Genomic DNA, 19271 nt, shown 5'->3' with positions numbered 1-19271 from the left:
CAATAGTTTCAACGAATATGCTAACCTAGACTGTAATCAGTTCCATAATGCATTTCAAAATATGCAATACGTGCGTTCACTAATTTAAAAAGCTTGGCACACAATTCTTTTACAATTCTCTCCAAGGACTTTTAGATTTTTCATCAGGGAATTTTTGTTCACTGGAAGTACTGTTTCTCGAATTTCTCGAATGCAAAAATGGCCGCCGACAATTTAGTTGCTGGCAAACTATTAGAAGCGGCGAATTTTGCCTGCATTAAGCACGAAAATCAACGTCGAAACAATCCACAGGCAACTCCATACATCAACCATCCTATAGGAGTTGCATACATACTCTGGAAAGAAGGTGATGTGACTGATATAGCGGTTTTGCAGGTACGGAGGTAGATAGTTTCAAATTCCGCTGATTTTGTGATATTGATGCCGAAATTGGCCAATCAAAAGCTTACAAAGCTGCCCAATCATATGAAAGCCGAAAGGCGGTAAGATAAGACATTTTATGAAGAGGCTGGCGTAAAGAAAATATCTCGAAGATGTGGAAATGATTTCACGGATAAGTGAGCAAGTTTAACATTCATTTTCACTTTTATACAAAGGCTGCCATATTACACGACACTGTGGAAGATACGGACACAACGTTCGAGGAAATTGAAGGAATATTTGGAGACGAAGTGCGGAATTTGGTGGACGAAGTCACCGACGACAAAAGCTTACCAAAACAGGAAAGAAAAAGACTGCAAATTGAGCATGCTCCAAGCACCAGGTGAAATGTCCACCGAAAAACAAATGCAATATTTTATTTTCTGTTAAATTTCCCCTCTCTTCTCTTTCAGTCCAAAAGCAAAATTAGTAAAACTTGCAGACAAGCTGTACAATCTTCGTGATCTGGAGAAAGCGACTCCAGTGAATTGGACTGAACAACGGGTACAGGAGTACTTTGATTGGTCGAGGAAAGTCATAGAAGGTTTGAAAGGAACCAATCAGAAACTGGAACAGTTATTGGACGAAATACTAGGAAGACATTCTATATAATGGAGTGATATTCGTTCATAAAAACAGTCATTCCCAATAAACGCTAAGCACAAATGCAATTATTAATATTTATTATTTCACAGTATTCTTTTATGTCTTCACCTCCCAAAAAGGAGATTAGATAGATTTTGACCAAAATAAATTCTATAAATAAAGACTTTGAAAAAGTTTGTCCTTGCAGGCATAACATGTTCTCAGGATTTAGCCGAAACAAATTTCTAACTTGTTTGTTTTGCTTGTTGATTAATCTTTTTCGCTTCAGGGTTACAAATCATTTCCAATGCAGCAGTCATTCATCGTGTCCGTATTCATTTCAAATTTAGGCATTCAAATGCTCGCAATTAGTTTATTTCTCGCCGCCCTCGACGGCTGCTGCCTGAAGCCAATCGAAAAACGAAGACGTTGCTTGGAGCGCAGGCCCTTTGGCTTCTTGTCTGCTTGGATCTTCGTTCTGTTTCCAATTCATAAATGCTTCTTCTGTTATGACTTCCTCATCGTAAAGCGTGTCAAAAAATTTCGACAGCATTGCTGAAAAGAAAGTTTAGGGTTTATATCCAACAATGCATCGAACTGGGACAGGAAAGAGCTAGAAAAGAAAACTGGAAACCTACTTTTCGGCTTATTGTATTTCAAATATATATCCTGTAGGGCAAACAACGCTTCGAGTTCCAGCGCGTTATTGTTGTCCAGATATTTACGTAATATATCCTTTCTCGCTTTTAATTTCTCCTGGCAACAATCTGGACCTGACTCGGGGTCTAAAAGCAAAGATTAAATTATTCAAGCAAAATAAAAAAAAACCCTGAATCTAAGATTTCCCTTTTTTCCATCAATTACCTTTATTTACTATGCAACTTTCAGCTACAGCTGTAACTAATTGACTTATAAATTCCGACTCTTTCCTTTTCTCCTCTTTAAAGTTTTGCTGAAACGCAATAAAATATTGGTTCGTTAGTCAAAGTGAAGAGTTGATTAAAGTTTCACCCGAGTTTGGATCTGAGAATTTCTGTACCTCAATATGAGCAAATACGGTATCATTTTTGAATTGATCAGTACGGAGTAACCTCAACAATTTCTCATTGCTTTCGTTCGGCAAAAAATTTAGATTCTAAAGAAAGACGCATTATGTTAGACACACTCAAACGTTTACATTAAAACTTTCACCGCTCATGAATAGATTATAATTCGTAATCTTACCTTTTGTGATAAAAAGTTTTCCTTTGAAGACTCTTTAGGCAAAACCTCGCCCCACGAAATTTCAGCATTCCTCCAGATTTCAATTGTCGTATTTTCGCCCTGAATAGAAAAAAGCCTCGGCTTAGCTCGAAGAAGACAAAAAGATGTGTTTTTATATTTTAGTTTAGTAATAGGAAGAAAATCAGGCCAGGGGCTGGTTGTTCGAAAGGCGTTTAGCTTGAACGGTGAATAAGCCAAAGTTTAGAAATACTCACAGCTTTTTCTTTACTCATCAGTAGAATTTCGGCGAACAAGACAGCAGCTTTGCCAACAGGAATCAGATGCTCAAATATCAATGGTTTGAGATCAGAAAGGGTGAAGAGACCTCCATGAATAACTGGAGTAATAATTTCGGCAAAATATTTCCATAACATTGGGTAGTCTATGGCATTATCATATGCGAGCGCTAATAAACTGTTGAATCTGGAATAAATAAATTGAAGGTATTCAAAATATCCGGGGAAAAAATTGGTCTTCGTCATGAGTTTGGGAACTTCAGATTAAGTTTTGCAAAATCGACTATTAAACATGTCTGACTCTTACCCTGCAGTAAGCTGTTCTTTGGATAGTTTTTTCCGCGATAAGAGTTCTGCAAACAACCGACCAGTATCATTGCGGGCTCTGGCTGACATGTCATACGTATGCTCGACAGCAGTCAGTATAAAAACATGATGCAAGGTTGGAGAGTGAAGATCTGTGAAACACGCCATCGCCTCCTGAAAAATATGGACGACGTCATGTTTAAATATCAAAATGAACAAATTCGCCGGCAACATTTCTCCCCACCTAATGACTCAAACAAAACAAACAACTTTTACAAAAGACACAGAAAGAAACATCCTATATTGGAACTATATCAACAACTTTACCGTTATGTCTTGAATGTTAACATATTCATCGATTAGTGCCGTGGTTTTTCTTACTAATTCCTCTTCACTCAATGGTTCTTTGACAGGCTCACTGGGTTGGCTTGGAGGCTCGCTAGATTGCCTGACCGGCTCGTTTGTTTCTTTGCTCGCTTTGACTTCTTGTCGATCTTTGTTTGCGGGTGGAGGCTGTAAAAAGACGGTCTCGCATTACTTTGATTTGTTGTGGCAATCCAAAAGCGCAAAAGTGGCATCATATGTATATATTCAAGAATTCAACCTGTGCGACTGGAGGTTTCTCACTCTGTTGCTTTGTAAGAGCTCGGACTGCTTCAAGTGCGCTCTCACGATCCCGATCACTTTTCACCCGGGTTTTATCACTTCCTCGCGAACCAGCCGACGAGGGCCTGGAATTTTGTAAAGAAATTCTTCTACAAATCCAAATAAACAACACCACGATTCCTATGCATTATTATATCATCCTCCATTTCTCTTACGCTCTTCTCAATCATTCAGAGATCCTCTGGCTTCGTTCATCAAATTCCTGAACTATCTTAACGCCCGTTTACACGCTTGCAATTTTTTTCTTTTGATAGATGTGAACGAGTGGACAGTTACGGAGGTTTAGAGCTCAAGTACTCTGATATGAATATCTGTAACTTATTCATTAGTTCACATTTATCAGTTGAAGAAAATGCTACAAAAATTGCAAGTGAAAACGGGCCTATGTAAATAAATACTTTCCCAACCTTGAACCAGATGATGGTCGTCTTGGATCATACGGTCGATTGGATGAGACATCGCCCCCACTCAATGCGTTAAACCTGTTCCCCTGAGGTTGATCTTGTTCTTGCTGGGAATTACTCAAACCAGCAGAGCTACCACGACCCCACATTTGACCGAATCGTGAAGATGGACCCAGTGAGATTTCGTCAGCATTCGTTCGCTACAGGAAATCAATATACAGACATTGAACAATTTTAATAAAACGTACCGTTCCATCGATAACTTCGCAGGTTGCACGTCCATTAGATATTGCAAAAATTGTTTTACCTTGGCGGCCATGCTTCTCAGTTTATTTTGATCAATAGACATCGGTTTTCCGCTCTTTCCCGTTGTAATCCAGCCATCGTTTGATGTTGGTTTTGGACTGTCGCGACCCCCTATACGAAGAATATATTTCACACAATTTAAACATGGTTCCCGTACGTAAAACACTCTCATCACCTTTTGACTCAGCTAAATTCACCACCATTCATTACGTAAGCGATGGATTTACGGGGGTGCACGCATCCCTAGCACGTTTAGGCATGAGGGGGGGGGGATTTTGTACGGAGTCATGTATCCCATGACCGGCAAGATGGCCTCCACATATTACCTGGTCCTCCTTTTTTCTGCTTGTCCTTGAGCGCCTGCTGGGATACCAATCTTTGCTCCTTTATTTTCTCCTCCTGTGCCTCCTTGTGGATCTGATCAATCGTCTTGGGATTATACTGTTCTTCCCTACGATGCACCCATTTGTTCACACGAAGCTCGATCACATCACGGAGCATAAACGTGACCCGTGATGAAACTTTCTTAGCTGCTATAATTTTGTTGATTTGGTCAAAATACTGTTCGATTCGAGGCTGAAAAGGATCAAAATATATTTGTTTAAAACTACTACAATAATACCGGTTTAGGAAATATCAATTTCTTTCAAACTGAGTGGAGTAAAATACCTTCGCTTTATCCGAATCAAGATCTTTGCCGATAGTAAACAGCAATTTACACATGCTCTCTAAACTTTCCTCGTCGCCAGCTCGAAGCAGTTTAAATATACAATCATGCATGATATTTTCTGTCAGTAGCTAAAAAAAAGTTTAAAATCATGTTAAAGAAAATAGGTAATGGCTTCATTTCATAGGTAATGGCAACATGAATCCGTTGTCAGATTTAGGATGTAACTTTTCCTTTTCCCTTGAGCAAGAAAATATCCAAGTACAGTAATCCCGTCAGTATCAGATCAAAGTTCATTCAGAAGCTACTAACGTACTTTTAGCTTAAACAACTCTCCAATAAACTTAATATTCCCCAACATCCGCCGTTTATTCTTTGCTAGAGCTTCATCCATCTCCTCCTTTCCCTTCTTTCTTTCTTCCTCCTGCAAAAATGAGACATTCAGAAAAATCCCGCGGCTTTCCTGATATTCTACAAAACAACCATGTCATCAATGCTTGATTCTAAATCCCGAGCGTTAAATCAAAGCAAAAACATACCGACAACCCTTCAAGCTGAGAATTTTTCTCCAATAAAGCGTTCTCACATTCTTTTTCTTTTTCAAATTCTTTCTGGCATCGATTCAGCAACAATTTCCGGAAAGACACGTCTTTTCCATCCGCATCAGAAACTTTTATCTGTCCATAAATTTATAATGTCGTCTTATTTATACATGTCACGATCGATAGTGTAATGTATACTAAACGAAGAATACACCGCTTTTCTGAAAAGACAGCTTTGCAATAATTACCGTAAACAAACATCGACACATATTGGCGTAAGCAACGCTGAACACTGGCTCCCCTATAGCCTGGAAAAATATTCATACAAAAAATTAATAAATCAAACGCTCAAATATCAACAATATGCATCATAATCGATCTTGGATCGTGTTAAAAAGCTTGTAATTAGTTATTTACATCAGATAGCGTGGATTTATCAATTCCAAACTGTTGCCCGTAAACCATCATACCTTTTCAAATATCCTGTCGATTACTCCCTCGAGACGTTCAGGTGTGTCAATGTTAAGCATGGAGATCTGCTCTACCAAAGTCTTGAACTTTTGTGGAGTAAGTTTATTCAAGATGGCGATCACATTACGGTATAATTCCTGAAATAAATCATTAAATAATACTGAGCTTTAAAGGTCATTTTGATTTCGTTTAAAAAACTCAAACCTACAGCCGTTTTCTTTTCCTCTTCTGATAATTCCTTTTCTTTTGCCTCGGGTCGCTGCCAACGATTTTCACTTTGTTTCAGCTGTGGAAATATCAAATTTTCTCAACGTTACTTAACGAAACGAACAAGAAACGTGCAAAAAATATACAATAAGTCGACAAGCAGGGTAGAAAAGGACAAAGTTTATTGTCCGTTGCCATTCTTTTAAGTCAAGAGTGGAAAAATAGTCAAAACCATTCGTCATGCGACGATAATCGTATGATAGACAAATGAATTAGGATGATCTTTACGGAAGTAAATAAACTGATTTGTGTATTAATCTATTTGTGTAAGAAATCTCTTATAATCCTTCCTTCCTAAATCATCATCTTACTATCCGCCGTAATCCGCTAATGTCCTACTAAATTATTATAACAACAAAAATCGCTATAACTGATCATTTATCATTCTAATCATTAAAGGCCAGCGGGAAAAATGTAAAAAATGGGGGTTTAAAAGCATGGAAATATACATACAACCACGGGAGGTGCTGGGGCAGCGGTGATTATCTTGCGAGGTGGGGGTTTACCGCGGCTTTCACGTCTTCCACCACCACCCTATAGGAATACACATCAGAAAAGCTAAATCTCATGGTAACCATACTTACAACTTCGTCGCACGATCTTCTGCTTTTGGTTTTCAAAAAAACTAGCCAGAAATGGAAGATACCGATCCATTTTTGTAAAAATACTTAATTTTACCTGGCTTTTCTGTCTTGCATACGAGGGTAAGAAATCTGATCCACCTCTGCAATGGAAATGCGAGAGTTAAATGCAATATTTCTTCATCTTATCTGGTCTTGTATTTCCAATTATTTACCTTTGCGAGCCGCCTCCTTTGCTGGGCGGTATTGGGGCATCAAGAACGACCTCGATATCAGGTAGTCCAACTGGTTTCTCAGTACACACTTGCATGAATTGGAATTGCAGCAGGAAATCGCGTTCATATTTTCGCTTCGTCTGCTCGACCGCAGGAGTCGCTAGTTTCAAAAGAGAGCAAACTTGGAGAACTGGTACAATTTATACTTAATAATACACAACAGTACAATATCTTCACTCCTATAATTAGCGCTCAATGATAGGAATTCGTTTAGGGTTACCTGTGTCAGTTTCTTTTTCTATCTTAATTTCATCCCCAATCTTCTCTCCCTTGTCCTCCCAGCTCAAGTCTTCCTCCAAAGGTTTCTCACTCTGTTCTGGTACAATCTCAACCGGCTTCAACTTTTCCTCTACGACAGGCTAAAAATTTTATAAAAGATTCCTCTCATAAGTTTGGTGACAGTTTAGGATTACAATTCTTAAAAACAAACTAGCACACTATACAATAGATGGTATACTTTTGAAACATAATCATTCACCTCTGGTGGTGGTTTATCTGTATATGCATCCATCATGTCTCCTCCAGTCTCTTTCTTATTTATATCCTTGAATCTTTGTTTTGAGGATTTCTTCTTAGGTGGTTCTGCCAAAAGTTATCATAAATGTTATTCTGCGGATATATTCTAGAGCATCTAAGCAGCCTCAACCATGGTAAATAAGGAAATTATTTTGCCAATCAGTCATTTTATTATAATCTAAAGATGCCCCAGTCATATTGAAGAGGTTCTTCCAAAGGTCTATGCAGAATAGCCATTAGTTTATGACTAGTAAATACTTAGTAGCATTTGTCAAAGCATCTAACAATTGAGTTTCAAACCTGCTGTTCTCAGTTGTTTTTCCTGCGGCTTTGGATTGTCCACTTTTGGATTATCCTGTTTTTGTTCTGGTTTATCTGCATACACAGGGTTTGGTAGTTGAGGTGCGTAGTCTTTTTGCTGTTTTTCATCTGATCCTGAAGTTTCCTGTTTTGTCTGGACTTGCTTTTCAGCTTGTGGTTGTTTGTCATCTTGTTGTTCTTTGTTCTCTTCACTTTCCTCTCCTTGAGTCCTGTCCTTTTCTTGTGATTTCTCAACATGTGGTTTCTCAACTTGTGGTTCTACTTCCTGTGTCTTCCCATCTGTCTCTGCAACATCTTTTATATCTTCTAGTTTTGCTTCCTGTTGTGGTGCGACAGGTTCTTGCATTGGAACATCTTTAGGAATTTCATCTGATCGGTTGTCATTTGGTTGTCCATCACTGACAGTCACATTTTCCTCTTGGTTACAAACTGGTTGGACATTCATTTCATTGGTGGTAGTAAGCCTTGGAACATTATTTTCATCTTTACCAGAAAGAACATCAGTTTGTGCTGCATTAGTGCATGTTTTCACATCTTCAGAATTTTGAGAATTGTCCAAACATTTATCTGTATTTTCATCCTTTGCTTTTTCAACTGAACTGGTGTTAACTATATTTTCAGTGACCACTTTTTCCTTACCAACATTTTCTGGTACCAAACTCTCTGTTGCTTTTTCCCCATTTTTTGTTGCCCCTCTATCAGCTCGTAAAAGCACAACCTTTTGTTCACTTGGAGCTTCCTTTACAGGCCCGATACTCATTTTCAATTTTTCTGTCATTTCTTCCAAAGTTGGGGAGCTTTGATTTAAATGTGTTTTTTCGGCTGTGATTGCACTATTTTCTGTCCTTTCATTATTTGATAGACTAGTCACTTTGTTTGGATTTTCTGTCTTGGGTTCAGCTAAAACTTTAGGACAATTTTGATCATCAACTATAGAGCCATTTTCTTGTTTATTTTGGAAGGTAACTTCTGTTTTTGATCCATCTATTTCGTCAGCAGTTTTAATTGGAGGTTCCTTGTTATCGTTCTCTGTGTTTTCAGCTTTCTTTTCAACCACTTGTTTCCCTTTACCTGTATCGTTGGCAACAGCGGCAACCTGAGCAGCAAACTGTGCCTGGATGTTGGATGATTCTGTCTGAGCTGTTGCATTTGCCAGTGGAGGGGTGCTGCTGGATCGGCCATTTGCTGTACTAGTTTTGGAAAGAATTTCATCGGTAACATCTTTATGGTCTTTGGGATCTCGAATGACAATTTTACTAGATCGTTTCGGTTTAGGTTTGCCTACATTGTTCTGTTGAATTGCTGTGTTTTGAGTTGGTGCTGACTGTTGTGGTGGTTGTTGCATAGGTGGGTTTGGTTGCACATAGTACATAGGTTGCATTCCTGGATAGAATGGTTGTTGTGTGTGTATATATTGACTTTGTGGAAATGTGGGATTAGGTTGAACTGGGTAAGCCTGTTGCACATTTGGAATGTATGCTGGCCTACTTATAACTTGGCCAAAAGGTTCCTAGATGAAAACAAAATACCTCACACTTATACATTTTCCTTAATTTCTCGTACGAGATACATATAAAACAACACAGTACATATGCTAAATCTAGGATTGACATTATATGTATAACATATGTACAACACAAATTCACCTGCCAATCACGACAACATAAATTTGCTATACACAAAAGACCACAGGCACAAATTTACTACTCACTTCAAAGCATACAATTCACACTAAGGCTTCATCACTTTGAATGACAAACTAAAACCCACCTGCCCCATCATTTGAAAAGAAATATTCTGCTGTGGTGTAAGGTATCCCTGCATTGGTGAATGAGCTTGAGGAGAAGAGGAGTACATTGCCCTGGTGGCTCCCCTTATTGGACGTTGCATTGGGATTTGCATGTAAGGACGTTGACCTCCTTGCATCATGATAGCTGCCTATTTTTTTAATTCATGAACAGAGTTGGTGTCAATTGCATGTAGACTGGAACATAATAGGGAGCTTTAGGAATGACTATCAATGATAAATGTATTAGTTTTGTATTAAACCGGTGCTGTTTGCTTACACTAGCTGATGAAATTGCTCATCATTGGGCTTTTGATTTTGAAATTAATTAATCAACAAACTTGTACTCAAGTGCCCCACAACCATGCCCTTTGCACAATGGTATAAGCAAACAACATAGGACATACAGCATACAACACAGACAAATTTCATACTAATAGTCACTGATAAAGGTTCCTATTCACTGCATAGTAAAGGCCTTTTTGCTGTCTTCAATAAAGCAACTTAGCTCACAATACATGGGAAATGGTTGGGCAACTTGTAATGTCAATGAGTTCGGAACCATATTCCATTTGGATACAGACAAAAATATATCCAAATATGGCAAAAGTTTTAAATGCTATTCAACATGTTTTATTGTATAATTTGTTACAGTACCAGTATAACATGCAAATTGGAATTTAAATTACAAAAACAACTGACAATAATCATGAAATTAACCACCATTGACACAGTTGGGTAACCAAAACATTGTCATAGGTTCATTAGGCAAAAATACAAATTTCACAATGAATAGTGAATCATTGGCATAGGCAAAAACAATGACATATCATAAATGAGTTATATTGTACCTTAATCATCTTTCTTAACACTCTATGGCATCAAGCACATTAAAACTAAATGCCATCTGGATTGTTTATAAGACATTTGTTGGTTACCCCACCCATAGGTTATAACATAGTCCACCTTCCCAGCAGGACCCAGTCAAGCAATGATATTGCACTTTCTATGTATTATACGTATACCACAAAGATCATAACATAAACTTTATTATAAGAATCTCTTAAATCAAACTTAATTTTGGCTTTCAAATTGTAATTCATTCGTTAAAAAATGTATATTGAATCACTGCTCTAACCTGCACTGGATAATTCTGAGGATTCCGCAGCGGCGTATCGCCTGAAAACACAAAATTACATCAAATTTGATTCATTCAAATATAGAGATCGATCTTGAATTTTTATCCCAAATACAAGAGCATAGACAATATGAGCGGTACACGTACCTTGTATATGAGTATTTCTTTGATTTCTGTAAAGATCAAGTTAAGTTTTATAAACGATCATTCTATTTGTATACAAAATCACATGTACCTATGAACAAATGCGAAAGTAAAGTCGACATATTTGCGAGACACAATAAATTGGCCCAATTCACTCCCGATCGCCGATACAAAACGACATAACACTCGTATATAATCCATATTTAAAAGGATACTGTATTTGACTTCTTCCTTGGCCTGCTCCAAGATTATGTTGCTTCCTTTGCATTTCTTCCCCAAAAAATACACGAACCCTTCACCGTAGCCGGCAAAATGGCTTGATTTTAAGCGTCGGTTAAAAGTACTAAAACTTGTTATATTGGCGACCGGCGAGCTGTACGTGGTGTTTGGTTATTCCATTATGGTTTGGTGTCTTTTTGAGACATCGATGGTTTGATAAAAGCGTAGATTTTGAAGGATTCCATAGTAAAATAAACAGCTATTCCACGGCAGTCGATGCCGTACCAAACCGACCTGAGTCAGATAAATGAAATGACGTCACATTCTTAGAACGCGCACATGCGTCACGCAGGCTCAAAATTTCGACGCAAAAACGATAAAATCTTCCCACTTTTGCGTGGTCGCAACATATTACAACAAAATTGTGAACTATAAGTCATCCTGGGTTTTTTGTTTCTTCTGTGAAAGTGTATTGCACAGTGTACTGTACTACCCTAGAGTTACTCCAGTATAAAAATTAGGGAAATGTAGAGGTGTAAAGTGGAAGTATAAATATGAATGGAATGAATTCAATGGAATGAATTTTGACTGGATGAACATGTATGTTGCGTTTTCGAATAATGGACAAAAATGGAAATGAATCATTAGGGAAGCAAGAGGAGTTGGTTTCAAACAGAGACATTCTGAATAAACTTCAGATATTTCTAGACAATAATATACGATTCATAGGAGTGAGTTTTCTGTTATTACTATGTGGTCAAGTTGAAATGGATGAAAATTGAAAAATAGGTTCATATGAGTAAGATGGCTAGAAGTACCATTTATGGATATTGGAGGTAGATTTTGATTTTCATTTGTAGAATGTAAGCTGGATTATTGGTGGTATTGGTTTGGTGGTAATCATTAGAAGAACCTACGCTGTAAGTGTATCATTTCACTCCATATAAAGGAAAAATGGATGGTGAAGTTGCTGATGAAGACTACTCTATAGCCCTGTAGTTCTGGGGATTCTAATAATTCATTTACCATATCCCATAAGCCTGCTATTCTTCTATTGCTGTAATGAATTCAAAATAAAGAACTTTTTTCTTCAATATTTTTCACCACCACTGACATCATGCACATACTGCATGCCCCTCATATATATAATTCCTGTCTTTTCTATGCACAATTACCTGCATTATATATATATACCTTATCTCTAGTTTCATCATTTTACCAAAACATCATCCATTCCTGAAACCTACTTCAAAAATAATGCCACATTAACAGGAAAAGTCATGAAAGTCTGTGATAATGGCCATCTAGGTGTTCTTCATTTACCATTGCTGTGGAGAGCTCGAATAAAATATATCACAGGTATTGGAGTGGTTGAGCAAACTGGTTCAACTATTACAAACTAGAAATAATCACGAGAGACAATGAACTAAAGAAGGCAGCATTACTGTTCATTACTCTAAGAGAGAGAGTCTCTGCCTGAGTAAAGTGAAAACAAAAATAAACTGAACAATCAAACATGGATTTTCTTTCCTGTCATAGATCCCAGCTTGCTGGATATCAACATAAGTGGCATTGAATTGCAAAGTGGTGGTCTTGAATTCCTGAACTCTGAACTTGCAAGCAACATGATTAAGTTTCAACTTCTTGGCAAAGACGAGTCTGATAATATAGAATCGATTGTTTACCACAATAAGGTTTGTTTGCAGGTGTACCGAAGCTTCTCATCTTGTTTCCCCAAGCTATATTCACCTGCATGTCAAGTTTGTCAACTCCTTAGTTAAAGAAATACGGATTTTGAGTTTTGAATCGATATTTTTCAGGGTTGGTTAAGACGAAAATCCTGCCTGAATGAAGATATTGTCAGTCGTGGGTTTGCCACTTCAAAACATGTCTCGTGCTTATCTGATGTTGCAGCATATAACAATCTCGTTGAAAGATTAGTACGTGTTGAAGTCAGGGCAATGAAGAGAAAGTCGGGCATTTGGAAAGAAGACAGCCATGGGATTTTTCAAAGAATTTGGTCGTGGTTTAGGAAAAAAATATTTAGAAATTGATGTACTGGTTTATACTGTCTGTAATATATGTGTATAAAATACACCGAATATTAGTATTAGATGCTTTTCTTTGTCCAGAAACGCTGTGTATATAAACATTAGTATTTCTCTCTCATTCAAACTGCCGGCGCTTTATTTCATCTAGTTTTCGACTATTTCCAGAATTCTAAAATAAATAATTTTTGCTTTAATTTCATCTTCTTTCTTTTTCTTGGTTGCCGAGTTATTTCTACTGCATTCAAACTAAAATACCTGTATCTAACAGCATTGTTAATGTCGGATGCACGGCCGACTATTAAAATTTATATACTAAATTTTCGGCCGTCAAAAATTAAAACCGTCCGATAAAATCTTGTCTCTTGCACTAGAGAACATTATTGTATGTCAGCTTGGAAACTCTTCATGTGGAGGAGAAAAACATTGAAAAAATGCCAGGGACTCAGGGAGTCTCATCTATCTCTACCAATACGTAAGACACAATTAAGTAGGTTAGTAGCACTAACTTGTTCTACCTGGTTTCTGCTCCACTTTGCCGGCAAACTCAGACAGGAGATGTTTATTCAAGAGTTCAAAGTGTATCACAATAATGTTTCCTAGTGTGCCTATCTAGGTATTTCTACCTAATTTTTAACGTATCTTGCTTCTTCATCAAAATCGTCGAGTGGCTTTTTCCCATTCTCTGGTTGTATTTGCTTCATGTCGTACATATTCTCCGGTGGTGGAGGCATTACTAACTTTACTTTTTCCTTACCAACGGAATCAATGTTTTTTCCTTCAACACTGTTGTGTATTCCGTAGATGAAGTAAATTAGAAGACCTAGGTACAGAAAGTAAGCGTTATAAACAGTGGGTAAATGGCTAAACGTGTTACAAATATTTAAGGGATGCAAAGGTAACTTACCAATAACTAGCCATACAGCAAAACGTATCCAGGTCATGTACTTCAGCTTCAGAAGTAGAAATATATTCACCATTATGCTTGCCAGTGGGAGTACTGGTACACATGGTACTGTGAATGGAAACGTAGCACCATTGGTCGGCTGTAGTACCATTATAACCACACCCAAGACTACCAACACCCCACTTAAGGTCAGTGTTGTTATTGCCCATGGGTCCTCCCCGAGAAGATTGCCCCAAGCCCCAATGAAGACCGCGCTCATTCCTCCCATTCCAAATATGATTAACCCCAGAGATGACGTTGCGATGAAACTCGTTCGGGAGTCTGGTTGAGCTTCCGAGGTGTTGGTGATCGTGTTAAGGGATTTTGAGTACGCGGTATTTGATGAATGCTGACTGGAGGATGAAATACTTGATGTATCAAGCTTCAAATAATCGTGAAAGGCGTCTGGGTTCGCTTTGCAGCAAAACACTCGACTCGCAAACATGTCACTTCCAGATTCCTCTATGCTTTTAACTCCGGGCTGGAAACGCAGAGCTACTACAGAGACCGCGACTAAGGTATAGGCCATTAGAGTGCCGATAGAAAGCATCTCCACGAGTTGGTCGAGGTCGAATATGAGTGCGATGAACGCCGCTAAAACACTGGCCGCCACGATCGCGCGGACTGGAGTGCTCGTGGACTTGTTAACTTTGGAAAAGTAGGAGAAGATTAAACCATCTTTGGCCATCGCGTAAATTATTCGCGGAACTGCAAAGGTGCCGCCAAGTAGAGCACCAGAAAGGGCAGCAAGTCCACCAGCAATAATGATGTATTGTGCTGCCTAGAATGAAAAAATGTATGAAATTACGAAAATATCACAGAACTGATTGTGTGTCCCAAGGGAAGCCCTTTTGTGATAAACCATGTCCCTTGCAGGGGGTATATTAGTCCTTTCAACCAAAATTTTAACATCTCGTCACCTTGAATGCGTGCTCTCCAAACGCGTTTGCCAATGGTGCTTCTTCTGTGAGTTCCGAGTACGGCACCATCATTGTCAAGACAGTCGCCACTCCGAAATAACAGAAGAATGAAATGAGTAATGATAACACAATGCTCAGAGGGATATTTCGACGCGGGTTGATGGTTTCTTCGCCTGCTGTTGCGATCACATCGAATCCAACGAAGCAGAAAAAGCAACTCGCGGCTCCAGCGAAGATGCCAGAAGCGCCGTATGGCGCGAAATTCTCGCGCGGCGTCCAGTTTTTCGTGTCGACATGCCAGAGACCTACACCGATGACGAAGACAACGACGGATAGGTTTATAGCTGTGACTGTCTTGTTGAAGACGGTTGAGTGTTGGGTTCCCATGCAGACAATCGCCATCATAAGAAGTGGCATTAGCATAGCCACAAAATCTGGATACGACCCAAGCCCTTCCACTTTCCAAGCTCCTGGGAAAATAAATATTTACATTAATAAGTTCTCCTCGTGAATAACTATCGGATTTTATGAAAAAGATCCGCAAATTTTGCACGTTTGCCTGAAGAAATATCCTACTCTGCTACATCTGTAAGGCTGTGGAACGATTTAAAAAGTGGAGGGGAAGACTGAAGAGGAGAAAGGCACTGACATAAAAAAAATCCTCTGTATAGTGGTCAAATTCAACTCGTTTACCTCTACTAGTTCAAGGACTAAAATAAGGGCATGTGGCAATTCAAATCAGAACTATTTGTAAATGGTTTATTAGGAGAATGAAGCGCTAGAATACTGTACTTGATTAATATTATAGGTAATACAAAATGAACTTTCTTACCAACATTTGTTGTAAAGAAATCTCTTATGGCCCCGCCAAAGGCAGAATCTATGTAATTACTAAGACCTCTTGCGAGAGACGCGTTGCCAATGATATACTCAAGAATCATATTCCATCCGATTACGAAGCCCCAAAACTCTCCAAGGGTGGCGTAAGTGTAGACATAAGCTGATCCAGCTTTTGATACGCGACAACCAAACTCCGCGTAGCATAATCCTGCCAACATCGAGGCCACAGCAGCGATTAGAAAGGACAGAACTATTCCTGGTCCTGCCATGTTCTTTGCAACTTGACCTGTAACAACGTACAGCCCTGCTCCGACCGTCGCCCCCACACCAAGGAAGGTAAGGTCGAAGACATGAAGACATCGATGAAGAGCTGACTCGGCTACCTTCGTTGTTACATCCTTGGTACGGGTTAGCATTGCGAAAAACTTTGCGAAACTCATTTTGTCTTGTTGCGGTGAGAGTTCCTTTTTAAAAGATGATTAATGTTTGTCAATATCGTCTGAAAAGAACTGCACTGAATATGCAATTTTTTCTCTTAAATATATGCGTTGACTTGACTGATAGTCTTTGAGGATTGAATGTACCGGTTAAGTTTAATTTTGAAACCGCACGAGTCTCTTCTTTTCCGTGTATTTGACTGATCAGATTCCAAGCAATATATTCCTTCGTGATGCTCGCTTTAAATTTTTATGAGTCTTCAGTTAAAAGAATAGTACCTCTTTTTTACCAAATGAAAAGTTCGAGTGTAATTTGGTTCAAAAATAGAGGGTGACTTTCTGTACGAAGTGAAGATTCTTTTATATAATAGAACAATGTTGGTTTTCTAGTACAATATCATTCAAACTATTATTGTACCAATCATAATTTGTACATACAACGATTTTGTACGCGTCGTATACGGCTTGACCACAATTTGTTGATGACTTGTTATTGTATGGCTACAAATTCCGCTGTGAGTTGTGAGCTATCACCTCGTCTTGTCCTTTTGATAAACTGTATAGCTCCGTTTTCTAACGAGCACGCGAATTCTTTTTTCGTAAACTCAAACGAGCATCGAATTCGTACCGTTATATATTGGGAGAGTGTATCAACAGCCTTGGATATAATTGCGATGTTGGCCTGCTGAAAATTATCCTTCAAGGCTGAGTACACTATACACCTTGCCAAAAATATACCGTCGTATTGACAAAGACAAACTTGTGCTTTCGTTTAAACTCTCAGTGCCTGTGGCCTTTATTCTGTGCCAGAAATATTCTTCACTTTAATGCCGTTGTTTTCAACAGAGACGTCCTTCCTCATCAATATTTTAATGTTTTATTCCTAATACAATAATAGCTAAAGTTGTCGGCAGTAAATTCAGCGAAATTAAATTTGATTTTGATCGGCCCAGCTTCAGCTTCTTGCTCGCGTACACAATTCCAGTGGCTCTACGGAATGCTTCTGTCTAAAATGTTTCAACAGAACCTCAGAAGGTCAGTTATCCTTCCGAAGGAAGTGGATTCGAAGATGCTAATATCTTGAGTAAACTTGTTTTTTCACGTCTGTGTCAAAGTCGGCAGAATCTTTCGGTCAAATGATCATTGTATATATATAACTCCTTTTTTATTCCTCATTACTAGTTGTTCTACAACTGAAATCACGATGTTCCTTAATAGATGATAATATCCTGGGTGAATAACGTTCAAAGATGAAAAATAAACAAGTAAATTTAACCTCTCGGCCTTACATAGGCCGTTTCGACGGAGGAATAACACACGTAAAGCTGTTATGGTTTGTATAATGATATAGGAATATGCAAATTTTTTTATCCTCCCAAGAATTTGCATTTGGCGAGGGAGTATACGCGATTTGATGAAACAGAATAATTACGTCTGTGAGTGGGCTCGTTTCCTATCATCCAACACAGCTGTCTTCCCTGCCCACACGCAGATTTATTGTGATTTTAAGTCTGCATCTAATTTTACTTCGCGAAACCTAAAATACAGGAGAATATAAACTATAAAGTTTGATAAAGCATATCTGAGATGCAACAACACTGATATAGCAAAACAAAGAGATGCAATGAAGTGTATGACATATAGAACAAGAGCTTACGTAAAAAAATCAAGTAGATCTTTAGTGTAAGCTCACCACTGTTGAAAATCGTGACGGAACTAGATTTATTTCCTCTGTAAGCAAATGGAGAGTCGAAGCTTTTTTTCTAACATGTTATGAACTACATGCAGATGAAACTATTTGGATGCAGCCAAGCAGGTCCTTTAACGATTGATTGCACCGGCTAGCTCATTGATTACGTTCCACAATCGAAGGTTCGAGTATATCTACTGTTCTATTGTCTTGACTATGTCGGACATGACCATGAAAAATCCTGCTTCAACTGCACATTCAATTTGACTCCAATGTTGTGATGATTTTGCATATAGTAATTTAATTTTTTTATACGTTTTCGATGCTCTTGAATTGGTTTGCGCTATCCCTGAATGCATCGCCGAGACTTATACCATGCATGAAATCAATCAACGGTGCCCATTTAACATGTCATATTTACATTTTATGCATGCTTTTGGTACATTATGACCTATTCGGATAATCACAGTTTTGAAGAATTTTTTTAAATTCCCATAGAGACCTCTCCGACCGTCAAAAATTCAACGCAAAGTACCAGCACGTTGTCTTTGATTAAGAAGATACAAGATTTTCATTTTACTGATATGCTATACTCCAATTAATATTTCAAAGACCATATGCATCCTTGCGTTAAACTGAAAGTTAAAAGAAGGAAACAAAGAGAAGAAAAGACTTTGGAGCATTTTCAAAAACCAAAGACCCCTTGCAATTGTTTTCACTATATTTTATTTTGAGACCAACTATTGCTCACTTTAAAGATTCCTTAGAGATTCTTTTTGCACGTAGGAATTTCCTAATATCAACAGAAAATCTCTGTATTATAAGTGGAGAGCTAACCATGGCAATATTGATTGAGTTTACACAGTCAACGCTACGTGGCAGTAAAATGAGTAGATATTGTCAACTTCGGAAATGTAAAACCTGTTTCCCATTAGGCGAATTTGCTTGCGAGAACTGATAAAGCGTAGGGAGGGATTCGCTTCAATTTAATCTATTTACTTTTTTCGTCGGAGTTAAAGCTATAATTACACCTTTACGAGCGTGACAGACATCAGGCAACCGGGTTAGTCTACGGAGAACAAACAAAAGGCCTTACAAAAGTTCTTTACTCGGGTAATGAAACTGTCGGTTGACCACAAATGGAGCACGACAGCGCTCCCACCTCTTTATGCAATGTTTTCATTTATATAGCATCAGATTTTCACATATAGAGCAGGTATAATTCGTATATACCTAAACTAGCAACAATGAACACGGGCACACAAAGATTTTGATGT

General features: G+C 38.3%; 4 protein-coding genes across 5 annotated transcripts; 2 read left to right on the top strand and 2 right to left on the bottom strand.

The window, feature by feature from the left end:
• Positions 1–77: 77 nt before the first annotated feature.
• LOC114518214 (guanosine-3',5'-bis(diphosphate) 3'-pyrophosphohydrolase MESH1-like) lies at positions 78–1051 on the top strand. Its single transcript, XM_028538166.1, has 3 exons — positions 78–375; positions 597–763; positions 834–1051. The coding sequence occupies exons 1-3, from the start codon at positions 199–201 to the stop codon at positions 1030–1032; spliced, it is 543 nt and encodes a 180-aa protein (XP_028393967.1). The 5' UTR covers positions 78–198; the 3' UTR covers positions 1033–1051.
• Positions 1052–1086: 35 nt separating this feature from the next.
• Positions 1087–11415, bottom strand: LOC114518208 (eukaryotic translation initiation factor 4 gamma 3-like). The gene is made up of 28 exons (XM_028538158.1): positions 11110–11415; positions 10898–10923; positions 10751–10791; positions 9597–9764; positions 7806–9336; positions 7468–7571; positions 7210–7348; positions 6930–7089; positions 6812–6857; positions 6587–6667; positions 6075–6152; positions 5866–6003; positions 5644–5703; positions 5393–5530; positions 5170–5277; positions 4856–4984; positions 4513–4762; positions 4188–4297; positions 3884–4080; positions 3415–3541; positions 3138–3323; positions 2812–2984; positions 2484–2691; positions 2230–2328; positions 2045–2140; positions 1870–1957; positions 1644–1790; positions 1087–1560 (listed from the first exon to the last, which is right to left on the bottom strand). The coding sequence occupies exons 1-28, from the start codon at positions 11160–11162 to the stop codon at positions 1379–1381; spliced, it is 4863 nt and encodes a 1620-aa protein (XP_028393959.1). The 5' UTR covers positions 11163–11415; the 3' UTR covers positions 1087–1378.
• An 87-nt stretch (positions 11416–11502) lies between these two features.
• On the top strand, positions 11503–13300 carry LOC114518213. Its single transcript, XM_028538165.1, has 5 exons — positions 11503–11844; positions 11974–12033; positions 12319–12472; positions 12653–12807; positions 12934–13300. Exons 1-5 carry the CDS (start codon positions 11716–11718, stop codon positions 13165–13167), a joined length of 732 nt encoding a protein of 243 aa, XP_028393966.1. The 5' UTR covers positions 11503–11715; the 3' UTR covers positions 13168–13300.
• On the bottom strand, positions 13297–18080 carry LOC114518210 (probable cationic amino acid transporter). Of its 2 annotated transcripts, none has more exons than XM_028538163.1 (5): positions 17998–18080; positions 15860–17841; positions 15028–15497; positions 14069–14888; positions 13297–13984 (listed from the first exon to the last, which is right to left on the bottom strand). In XM_028538163.1, exons 2-5 carry the CDS (start codon positions 16305–16307, stop codon positions 13788–13790), a joined length of 1935 nt encoding a protein of 644 aa, XP_028393964.1. In that variant the 5' UTR covers positions 16308–17841; positions 17998–18080; the 3' UTR covers positions 13297–13787. The 2 variants fall into 2 exon arrangements, with proteins under 2 accessions (XP_028393964.1, XP_028393963.1); XM_028538162.1 differs by having other exon boundaries at positions 17962–18069.
• Positions 18081–19271: the final 1191 nt, after the last annotated feature.

Source organism: Dendronephthya gigantea, unplaced genomic scaffold (genome assembly GCF_004324835.1).
Source record: "Dendronephthya gigantea isolate DGI-Jeju-01 unplaced genomic scaffold, DenGig_1.0 000010F, whole genome shotgun sequence".
Taxonomy (NCBI): Eukaryota; Metazoa; Cnidaria; class Anthozoa; order Malacalcyonacea; family Nephtheidae; genus Dendronephthya; species Dendronephthya gigantea.
The sequence above is the reverse complement of the archived record's forward strand: the minus strand, read 5'-3'. Positions and strand labels throughout refer to the sequence as shown.

Coding starts and splice junctions, on each gene's coding strand:
- LOC114518214 (XM_028538166.1), top strand. CDS start 199: ATGGCCGCCGACAATTTAGTTGCTGGCAAACTATTAGAAGCGGCGAAT. Junction 376..596: donor CTGATATAGCGGTTTTGCAG/GTACGGAGGTAG, acceptor TTTTATACAAAG/GCTGCCATATTACACGACAC. Junction 764..833: donor GAGCATGCTCCAAGCACCAG/GTGAAATGTCCA, acceptor CTTCTCTTTCAG/TCCAAAAGCAAAATTAGTAA.
- LOC114518208 (XM_028538158.1), bottom strand. CDS start 11,162: ATGCAAAGGAAGCAACATAATCTTGGAGCAGGCCAAGGAAGAAGTCAA. Junction 2,692..2,811: donor AAAGAACAGCTTACTGCAGG/GTAAGAGTCAGA, acceptor TATTTATTCCAG/ATTCAACAGTTTATTAGCGC. Junction 1,561..1,643: donor GAAATACAATAAGCCGAAAA/GTAGGTTTCCAG, acceptor CTTTCTTTTCAG/CAATGCTGTCGAAATTTTTT.
- LOC114518213 (XM_028538165.1), top strand. CDS start 11,716: ATGTTGCGTTTTCGAATAATGGACAAAAATGGAAATGAATCATTAGGG. Junction 12,034..12,318: donor TCATTAGAAGAACCTACGCT/GTAAGTGTATCA, acceptor CCTTATCTCTAG/TTTCATCATTTTACCAAAAC. Junction 12,808..12,933: donor CGATTGTTTACCACAATAAG/GTTTGTTTGCAG, acceptor GATATTTTTCAG/GGTTGGTTAAGACGAAAATC.
- LOC114518210 (XM_028538163.1), bottom strand. CDS start 16,307: ATGAGTTTCGCAAAGTTTTTCGCAATGCTAACCCGTACCAAGGATGTA. Junction 15,498..15,859: donor TTTCTTTACAACAAATGTTG/GTAAGAAAGTTC, acceptor TTATTTTCCCAG/GAGCTTGGAAAGTGGAAGGG. Junction 13,985..14,068: donor TGCTGTATGGCTAGTTATTG/GTAAGTTACCTT, acceptor TTCTGTACCTAG/GTCTTCTAATTTACTTCATC.